Source organism: Phacochoerus africanus, chromosome 4, assembly GCF_016906955.1.
Source record: "Phacochoerus africanus isolate WHEZ1 chromosome 4, ROS_Pafr_v1, whole genome shotgun sequence".
Taxonomy (NCBI): domain Eukaryota; kingdom Metazoa; phylum Chordata; class Mammalia; order Artiodactyla; family Suidae; genus Phacochoerus; species Phacochoerus africanus.
Genome location: NC_062547.1, coordinates 74,633,783 through 74,644,103, shown reverse-complemented (window position 1 = coordinate 74,644,103; position 10,321 = coordinate 74,633,783). Strand labels below are relative to the sequence as shown.

The window sequence follows — 10,321 nt, the reverse complement described above, 5'->3', positions numbered from 1 at the left end:
TCTGAACACAGAGATGGGGGGACTGGGCCTGGGGCAAGATTTGGGAGCTAGATGCTGCTTGGCAGTGGGGTGCTGGGGTAAAGAGATCGAATAGAAGCTTTGGCCATTCTGATCCTCTCTGGGGATGTCCAGCACCTTCCCCTCCACAGGCCATGCCTCACTCTTCCTTGGGGCCCTCCGAGGCTTGTATAAGACGTTGCTGTAGAGTGGATTCCCTGCATTGGAGGGAAGCGGGTATGACACCAAGAGGGGACAGTCACTAAATACAGCCCACTTCTGGGGGGTTTGTCTATGCTTCTGAAAAACATGGGTGTAGGGGCCAGCCTTCTCCATCTGTTCCCTTTCTCTGCCCCCCCAGCTGCATCCTCTCTCATTCCAAAAGGGGCAGGTATCAAAGTCAGATGCTTTCGGACTTTGTCTGGCAGCTGCAGTTCCCATCTTCGCCACGCGGGGGCAGGGTGGCCAGGGGACGGCGGTGCTCGTGGGAACCCCCTGCCCTCCACGCGGCTACCTGCGCAGTTCCTTACCTGCTTCCCTATGCCGACGGCAGCAGCGGGCCCAGACCCAGGCGCCTAGAGCGAAAGCGGCAACGGCCACAACCCCGGTCACCAGCAGCGCGAAGAAAATTCCTGGGAGTTGGGGTGGAGGGAGTTGTGGTTGGTCCGATGGGGGGCGGGCCCGGGGGGCGGGGCCAGAGCGGAGTCACGTGGTGGAGCTCACCTGAGACGCCCTGGTTCAGTAGCGAGCCGTCTGCAGAGAAGAAAGGTGCGTTTTAGGAGTGGTCACCTTCGAGCCAGCTTCCGGCACCCCTTCAGGGTAAGAGCCCCTCTACCCGACGTGGGACCTCAGGGTTCTTGCCCCTGCCATGCAGTGTGAGTTCAGACAGGTTTTTGCTCTGAATCTGTTTGCTCTTCTGATGCGACCAATCATTCCTGTCTTGCAGGGTTACTGTGAAATAACTACCGACAGGATTTTTCCATCAGCTCCATCACCCTGGTCAAGAGCTACATCATTCCCACCATGAGCTCCACCATCCTTGCCATGGGCCTCATCGCTCCCATAATGGGCACCATCATTCCAATCACAAAATTTATCACCCCCCCACACACACACCGCCCCAAGCCTCTTCACTCTGAACTCCACCATTTTGAGCTCCACTATCTTCACCATGAACTTCACCAACCCCACTATGAGCTCCATCATCCTGGTCATGGGATCCATCAACCTCACGACTCTTGTTTTTTGAGCCTCTACACCGTGTCCTTCCCATTTTTACATGCAAGAAAACCAAGGCTCAGAGAACCTGAGTCACCTCCCTGGGGTTGCACACCCAGGCAGCAGCTGGGCCCTTGCTTCCCTCAACTTCCCCCACTCGAGCCCAACAACTTCCCTGATTCAGAAAACAAAACTTACACTGACCTGAACATTTGAGTCTTGTTAAATAATCAGCATCATAGACACAATAACAACCATTTATGTTTATTGGAGACTTACTATGTTTCAGATCTTGTAATAAACTTTTTTTTTTTTTTTGTCTTTTCTAGGGCGGCTTCCCGCGGCATATGGAGGTTCCCAGGCTAGGGGTCTAATCGGAGCTGTAGCTGCCGGCCTATGCTACAGCCACAGCAATGCAGGATCAGAGCCGCATCTGCAACCTACACCACAGCTCACATCAACGCTGGATCCTTAACCCACTGAGCAAAGCCAGGGATCGAACCTGCAACCTCATGGTTCCTAGTCGGATTCGTTAACCACTGGGCCACGACGGGAACTCCTAAATTTTTTTTTCTTTTTTTTCTTTTTAGGGCTGCACCTGTGGCTTATGGAGGCTAGGGGTCTAATCAGAGCTGTAGCTGCCAGCCTACACCACAGCCACAGCAACACAGGATCCGAGCCGCATCTGTGATCTACACCACAGCTCACGGCAATGCTGGATCCTTAACCCACTGAGTGAGGCCAGGGATTGAACCCGCAACCTCATGGTTTCTAGTCAGATTCGTTTCCGCTGCGCCACCATGGGAACTCTTTTTTTTTTTTTTTTAATGGCTGCACCTGCGGCATATAGATGTTCCCTGGGCCAAAGGGATTGAATCAAAGACGTAGCAGCTGCTGTAAGGCCAGATCCTTTATCCCACTGTGGTGGGTTGGGGATCGAACAATGCCTCCATAACAACCCAAGCTACTATAGTTGGATTCTTAACCCACTGCACCACAGCGGGGACTCCATGTAATAAGCTCTTTAGGTGTAATCACTTTATTTATTTGTTTGTTCGTTTTTATTTGGCCGCACCCACAGCATACAAAAGTTTTCAGGCCAGGATTAGAACCCCAAGCCACAGTAGTGACAATGCCAGATCCTAGGCAACCAGGGAACTCTTAGATGTAATCACTTTAAATTCACCTAACCTGATGAGGAAAGCACTATTAGCTGTATATGATAACCAAGTAAACAGGCACAGAGAGGTCAAGTTACTTGCCCAAGCTCACACAGCAAGTGAATGGCAGAATGGGGATGTGCTTTCAGAATCTGTGTAACTGACAAGAACCCCAGCCAAAGGTACCTTCTCCTGTGCCTAAGATGAGGCCCAGCGTCCCCGACCCCTTCCTCTTGCAGGTTCTAAAGTTGGCAGTGTTCCCCAGGGGCTGCCAAGCAGCTGTTCATGGTTGGGGGAGCCAGCTGTGTGGAGCTGGACTTGTGCCCGCCTGCTCCCACTCCCTCGCAGCTGCCAACAACTCACAGCCTTTGCTAATTGGTAATTGGCCCCCTTGTCACTGGAGGGGTGGGGACAGGCAGGACAGCCATAACACTCCACCCTGGAGGCAGTCGGTGGGTGGGCCCTACCAGCTGGAGAGAAATGGGCCTCTTGGATCGGGTAGCCTAGACGGTGCTTCATTCTGCCTAGCAGGGGCCAGGCATGTGCCCTAGGCCCTAGGGAATCCCCCAGAGAGCAGAACCCCATCTGGGTTAGCTTTTTCCTCCCACCCTTGTGCAAAGTTTGGCTCATAAGGGGGTGTCATGCAAGGTCACAGCAGTGTTTGAGCTGGGCTCAGGAGAAAGCTGGCCACATCCCTGGTTGTGTGTGTCTTGGCCTTCACTGCCCTTGGCTTTATCCTCTGTAAAACAAGGCAGCTGGCTTACTGATCTGGAAAGTTTCTTCCAGCCTTGAGAGTGGATGGCTTTCAATTCTAGGTTCTGGAATTCTAGAATTCTCTGCTCTTATACAGTCTGTGATTGCAAAATTCTGAGAGTCTCTCTTTTTAAAGTATTTAAGATACTACCATTCTAAGGTTCTAGAATTGTTCATGCCTTTATTTCAATGTTTCCCAACTTTTCTTCATTATCACTTCCCTAAGGAGACTTTTTAAGAATCTTAATTTGTTCCCCCATGAAATGTTAATACCACAGATATCCTGTAAATCTGTTTATGTGCTGTCTGCATATCTATGCTAGATACATAAAGAGTAGGATTATCTTTGCTCCCCAAGAACCGATTTTTTGCCCCTTTCAAAGTGACAGTCCCAGGAGTTCCTGCTGTGGCCCAGTGAGTAAAGAACATGACTGCAGGAGTTCCCATTGTGGCTCAGTGGTTAACGAATCTGATTAGGAACCATGAGGTTTGATCTCTGGCCTCACTCAGTGGGTTGAGGGTCCGGTGTTGCTGTGAGCTGTGGTGTAGGTCACAGACGCGGCTCGGATTCCGCGTTGCTGTGGCTCTGGCCTAGGCCAGTGGCTACAGCTCCGATTGGACCCCTAGCCTGGGAACCTCCATATGCCGTGGGTGTGGCCCTAAAAAGCCTAAATAAATAAATAAAAATGCAGGGAGTTCCCACTGTGGCTCAGCAGTAACGAACTTGGCTAGTGTACATGAGGACCCGGGTTCAGTCCCTGGCCCTGCTCAGTGGGTTGAGGATCCAGCATTGCCGTGAGCTGTGGTGCAGGCCACAGAGGTGGCTTGGATCCTGCATTGCTACGGCTGTGTTGTAGCCCAGCAGCTGCAGCTCCAATTTGACCCCTAGCCTGGGAACCTCCATATGCCACAGGTTCAGCCCTAAAATGACAAAAAAGTAAATTAATTAATTAATTAATTAAAATATGAAACAAGTCGAGATAGATTTATGTTGTTAAAAGTCAGGATAGGAGTTCCCATCGTGGCGCGGCAGAAACGAATCCAACTCGTATCCATGAGGATGTGAGTTCCATCCCTGGCCTTGCCCAGTGGGTTGGGATCTAGTGTTCCCAGAGCTGTGGTGTTGGTCACAGATGCGGCTTGAATCCCACGTTGCTGTGGCTGTGGTGCAGGCCATCAGCTGTAGCTCTGATTCAACCGCTAGCCTGGGAACCTCCATGTGCTGTGGGTGTGGCCCTAAAAAGCAAAAAAAAAAAAAAAAAAAAAAAAAGTTGGAATAGTATGAGGGTAGGGCAGGGACATGAGGATGGCAACTGGGAGGCAAATGTGTCTTGAGGAAGGTGGTTGGTCCCAGAGTTTGCTCAGCCTGTGAAAATCCACTGCTCTGGTTTTCATACATCCCTCCCAAATTCATATGAATTTTAACCCCCAATGTGATATATTACAAGGTGGGGCCTTTGAGAGGTGTTTAGATCATGAGGGTAGAGTCTTTGTGAATGGGATCAGGGCTCTTATAAAAGGGACCCTGGAGGGCTCCCTGCCCCTTCTTTTTTTTTTTTTTTTTTTTTTATCTTTTTAGGGCTGCGCCAGCAGCATATGGAGGTTCCCAGGCTAGGGGTCATCAGAGCTGTAGCTGCTGGCCTGCACCACAGCCACAGCAACACAGGACCTGAGCCGCATCTGCAACCTACACCACAGCTCACAGCAATGCCAGATCCTTAACCCACTGAGCAAGGCCAGGGATCAAACCTGCATCTTCACGGATGCTAGTCAGATTCCTTTCCGATGAGCCACAAGGGGAACTCCTCCCCTGCCCCTTCTGCCACAAGAAGGTGTACGCTGTGAACCAGGAAGAGGATTTTCACCAGGATATGACCTTGCTGGTGCTTTGCTCTTGAGTTTCCAGCCTCCAGAATTATGAGAAATAAATCTGGGGCTTATCAGTCACCCAGTCTATAGTATTTTGTTATAGCAGCAGTTGAACAGATGAAGACATCCATTGAGCTGGCCACTTATGGTATGTGCATTTCTCTGCATGTAGAATATACTTGAATTATACCATTTATGAGATTGTTTTGAATCAAAATCCAGAGTTCTATATATTCAAGTCTTTAGGGAGTTCCCTGGTGGCCTAGTGGGTTAAGGATCCAGGATTGTCACTGCTGTGGTTCAGGTCACTGCTGTGGCACAGGTTTGATCCCTGGCCTGGGAACTTCCATACGCTGTGGTCACAGCCAAAAAAAAAAAGTCTTTATGGTTGTAATAGTCTATAACAGAGATCAATAAACAAGCCTCTGGGTCAAATTCGGTCCACTGATTGTTTTATTTTTTAAATTTTTTTGCTTTTTAGGGCCACACCATGGTATGTGGAGGTTTCTAGGCAATAGGTCTAATCAGAGACACACAGATGCTGGCCTTTGCCACAGCCATGCCAGATCCGAGCCGCACCTGCGACCCACACCACAGCTTATGGCAACACCAGATCCTTAACCCACTGATCGAGGCCAGGGATTGAACCTGCAACTTCATGGTTCCTAGTCAGATTCGTTTCCACTGTGCCATGATGGGAACGCCTGACTGTTGTTTTAAATAAAGTTTTATTGGCACATAGGCCTACCCACTCCTGTATGTGTGTCTATGGCGACTTTCACGCTATAAGGTCAGAGTGGAGTAGATGCAACAGAGACTGTCTAGACTACAAAATCCTTGCATTTGCAGACTTCCTGTTCCTAGGAATCAGATTTGAGAAATTTATGTTTCTAGGAGCTTGAGATTCCAAAAGTCTTAAGATTCTAGAAGTTCCAAATCCCCGCTTGTCCCTGCTTGTCCTCATACCTGTCTCCACCAGGAGCTGCGTCCCGTTGCCCTGGGCCTCCTCTAGCCCAGGGATCTCCACAGTTGCCCAGCACACATAAAGCCCACTGTCGTTAAGACTCACAGGATCCAGCTGCAGGGTGAGATTGCCAGGCTGCTGCCAGGAAAGCCAGCCCCGGGGCCCGCAGACACCCACGCTGAGACTGCCATTGGTGACCTGTGTCTGGCACAAGGTGTCACCATCCTTGGTCCACTCAACACGGAGCTGCTCCCAGGCCTGGGCCTGCTCCACCTGGCAGACCAAGGTCACCTGGCCGTCCTGCCGTGCCTGCAGCCACTTGGGTGCCTGCTGCACACTCAGGCCTGTGGCTCCTTGTGGGGCTGGGGGACAGAAGAGGTGAGTGAGGCCTTTTTCAGGGTGGGTACGTGTGAGTGTGTGACTTACTCCCCTAGACAGCCCACAGAGATGAGGCAATGAGCGTTTGAAAGCTTGCTGTCTCTCTAATTCTTGCAAAGTCACCTCTTGCTCAATGGCCTCGTCTGTGAAATGGGTATAAGTCTCTTGGCACCTTTTCAGATATCAGGTGGACTCTGCCATGCCCAGCTCTCAGCCACACAAATATTGCTTCATGTGTGCCAGGCCCTGATCTGGACACTGTGGACACAAATACAGAGGTGACTGAGCCAGACAAAAATCTCTACCCTCGTGGAGCTCTCAATCTGAGGGTAGGTAGCAGGGAGAGACACAGGAAGTCAAGAAATGAGAATCATCATGGAGGGAAGAAATGGGGAGTGGCAGTAAAATAAGGATGACGTGCGAGGATCTGCTTATTGAAGGCGGTCAGGGAAGGGCTCTCGGTGGAGGTGACATATGAGCAGGGATCCGAATGGTAAGTAGTCAGTTATGGGAAGGAAGGGAGATATGGAGGAAGAGCACCCAGACAGCAAGAGCCCATACAAAGTTCCTAAGGGTGGACCATACCTGGGGAGTTGGAGGAACATCGGAGAGGCTCATGTGACTGGGGAAGACAGAGAGGAAGTGGGATCCGAGAGACCCACAGCCTATGGGGGTGGGGTGTGGCAGAGGTCAGGAGGTGTGGGTGGAGAAAGGGGAGCCGTTTACTTTTTTGGTTTTTTTTTTTTTTTTTTTTGCTTTTTAGGGCCTCACCCTTGGCATATGGAGGTTTCCAGGCCTAGGGGTCGAATCAGAGCTACAGCCACCAGCCTACCCCACAGCCACAGCAATGTGGGATCCCAGCCACGTCTGCGACCTACACCACAGCTCATGGCAACACTGGATCCTTAACCCACTGAGTGAAGCCAAGGATCAGACCCACATCCTCACGGATCTCAGTCAGGTTCGTTAACTGCTGAGCCATGAACGGAACTCCAGCCATTTACTTTTGAATGTAAGTGTAATGGGAAACCAGGAGAGCAGGAAGGAAATGTGGTCCAATTTAAGTTTTAAAAACAGCACTCTGATCTGGCGTTGCCGTGAGCTGTGGTGTAGGTTGCAGACGCGGCTTGGATTCTGCATTGCTGCAGCTCTGGTGTAGGCCAGTGGCTACAGCTCCGATTCGACCCCTAGCCTGGGAAACTCCATATGCTGCAGGAGCGGCCCAAGAAATGGCAAAAAGACCAAAAAAAAAAAAAAAAAGGTTTAAAAAAAAAATAGGCGTTCCCATTGTGCCTCAGCAGGTTAAGAACCTGGCATAGTGTCCATGAGGACGCAAGTTCAATCCCTGTCCTCGCTCATTGGGTTAAGGATCTGGCGTTGCTGCAAGCTGCAGTGTGGGTCAAAGACACAGCTCAGATCCAGTGTTGCTGTGGCTGTGGTGTAGGCCTAAGCTGCAGCTCAGGTTCGACATCTAGCCCAGGAACTCCATGTGCCACAGGTGCCACCAGAAAAGAAAAAATTAATAAATAAAGAAGGTCACCCTGCCTGCCATGGCAAGAACAGCTATGCCATGGGGGTGGGGGTGGGGGATCAGGGCAGCTGGGAAACCAGGGTTAAGGAGACCAGTGATGGGGGCCAGACCCTCGAAAGCAGTAGCCAGAATCTGAATTGGTTGCGAAAGTTGCCCCCAGAAGAACTATAAGAAGAATTAAATTAGGAGAGAGGAAAAGAGGGACAGTGACAGATATCCAAGCGTTTACCCTGAGGGAGTATGTGAATGGTTGTGGCTTTTGGCCAAGATGGGGGACAATGGAGGGAGAAGCAGGCAGGGAAAGAGTTTGCTTTGGGCCACGAGAGATCTGGGGTGCCTGTGAGCCCTCCCTCCCCCAGAAGGAGTGTGTGTCAGGTTCCTAGCATTTGGGGTGCCATTACAGTGTCGCTAGAGAAAGAAGATCCAGGGAAGTGTTCCAGGCAGAGGGAACAGCAGGTGCAAAGGAGGTGAGATCAAGTTTGATATGTCGGGGGTGGGGGGTGGGGGGACAAGCCAGCAGGTTGGATGGGAGGAGAGGGAACGCAGAGGAGGTGGGGGGAGATAAGAGAGGCCAGCAGAGCCAGGTGACTCAGGACTCGGTTTCAGGTCATGGGGTGAATTTTATCCTATGAGCCCCAGGTGTGGATCCTTGCTAGACCCCTTCAACCCTTGTCAACTTCGGAGTATCGGAGAAAGAGACGGGCCTTGTTTGGCAGAGCAGAGCGACTAAGGTTTTGAGGGGCTCTGAACAGGAGGGGTAGGCAGCAGGGTGATGGATCACAAGAAGATGGGGGTAGAGGGGAGGAAGGCCCAAGTACTCACCCCAGAACTGTGCTAGGAAAATCAGCGCCGCACCCAGGAACCCCATTCCTGGCCACTGAGGCCCCTGTCTCCCAGCTGTTGTCCTGCCACCCCCTTCCCCCCTCCTTCGACAGACTTCCTGCCACAGAGGTATATGTGACACTCCGCCCCCACCACAGAGGCATATGTGACACCCAAGCCAGACGGCAGACGTCCGGTGGCCACTGCTGCCTGGGGCTCCACTTCCTGTCACCTTGTGCCTCAGTTTCTCCAAAGTTCTTTTTTTTTTTTTTTTAATCTGAAAGGCAGTGTGTGTACGTGATAGAGATGATGTGATTGAAAATCTTACTAAAAGACTACATGAACACCCCTAGGCTGGGGGAACACATTGGAAGGGCAGGTGAGGCAAGGGTGGGGGAGGGGAGCAGGCACCTAAGGCTTGAGCAAAGGATTGAATGGCAGAATCTCAGCCCCAATTCTCTTGCCACCAAGATGTCCTCCTTTGTGGTTCAAAGGAATGGCTTTCTACTAATGGCTTTGAGTCCTGCAACAGGGAGCGGGATTTTCCTTCCCCCATAGACTGGGGAGAATTTGGGGGACCCAGGTGAGGGGGTTCACAGGCTGTGGACTTTCTCTTAGCCCTGCACCCATCATCCTGTGGCTGGCAGTACCTACCCCTGGAAGAGGAGGCAGACTCCTAGGCCTCAATATCTCACCCCCAACCACAGTGTGACCTCCTTTTTCAACCAGAAAAAAGAGGGTCAGTGTTTTACAGAGTTGTTCTCACAATTACAGGGAGGCCCCTGTAGTGGCTTTCTGCCCACACTTTCCCAGTAGATACACACAGCTTCCTGGTCTCCCCCTACCACTCCTCCCCCTTCTTTTTGCCTTTTTTTTTTAGGGCCACACCCTGACCATATGGAGGTTCCCAGGTTAGGGGTGGAATTGGAGCTGCAGCTACGCCACGGCCACACCAAATCAGAGCCACGTCTGCGACCTACACCATAGCTCACAGCATTGGGGGATCCTTAACCCACTGAGCGAGGCCAGGGTTTGAACCTGCGTTCTCATGGATACTAGTCAGATTTGTTTCCGCTGAGCCGCGACCAGAACTCCTCTTCTTTGAACTTTCTGGAGGACTTTTCCAAACTCCACTCTTCCCCCACCCACTGCAAAAGGCAATGCTGGAGATCCTGGGTAGATTGAGCCCCAGGCTGACCCTGAAGACAGAGCTGCACACAGTCATTCCTAGACCTAGGGATTCTGGGCAGGCTGAGAGGCTTCTGGAGAAGAAGCATAGGAGTGATATGGGGAGGGAAAAGTGGTTTCCAAAGCTGAACATCCACTGGGCAAAAGCCTGGCTTTTCAGTAAATGCAAGACGTAAATAGTCAGTGGCCAGATTTCAGGGCCTGGCTGTGGGATGGTGGTTGTGGTGAATTTCAGTTTGAGTGGCAGCAGTGAAGTTTCGTCCCTGAACAATTTGGGAGACTGAGGCACTAAGAGGACTAGGAATGAGCTCGAGGTCACACGACAGTCGAACCCAGGCACCCGGCCTCTCTGTTGCTGACTCTCCAGCACAGACATCTTTAGCCATGTTGCCTGGTGCCACCCAGGCCCTCGGGAATCCCTGCGACCCCGGGGCAGTAAGG

General features: G+C 51.4%; 1 protein-coding gene across 1 annotated transcript; it reads right to left on the bottom strand.

The window, feature by feature from the left end:
- Positions 1-147: 147 nt before the first annotated feature.
- TMIGD2 (transmembrane and immunoglobulin domain containing 2) lies at positions 148-8,738 on the bottom strand. The gene is made up of 4 exons (XM_047774718.1): positions 8,693-8,738; positions 5,964-6,323; positions 528-750; positions 148-215 (listed from the first exon to the last, which is right to left on the bottom strand). Exons 1-3 carry the CDS (start codon positions 8,736-8,738, stop codon positions 536-538), a joined length of 621 nt encoding a protein of 206 aa, XP_047630674.1. The 3' UTR covers positions 148-215; positions 528-535.
- Between the last annotated feature and the right edge of the window lie 1,583 nt (positions 8,739-10,321).

Coding starts and splice junctions, on each gene's coding strand:
- TMIGD2 (XM_047774718.1), bottom strand. CDS start 8,738: ATGGGGTTCCTGGGTGCGGCGCTGATTTTCCTAGCACAGTTCTGGG. Junction 6,324..8,692: donor TTTCCTAGCACAGTTCTGGG/GTGAGTACTTGG, acceptor TCTGTCCCCCAG/CCCCACAAGGAGCCACAGGC. Junction 751..5,963: donor GCAGCTCCTGGTGGAGACAG/GTATGAGGACAA, acceptor TCTTCTCTGCAG/ACGGCTCGCTACTGAACCAG.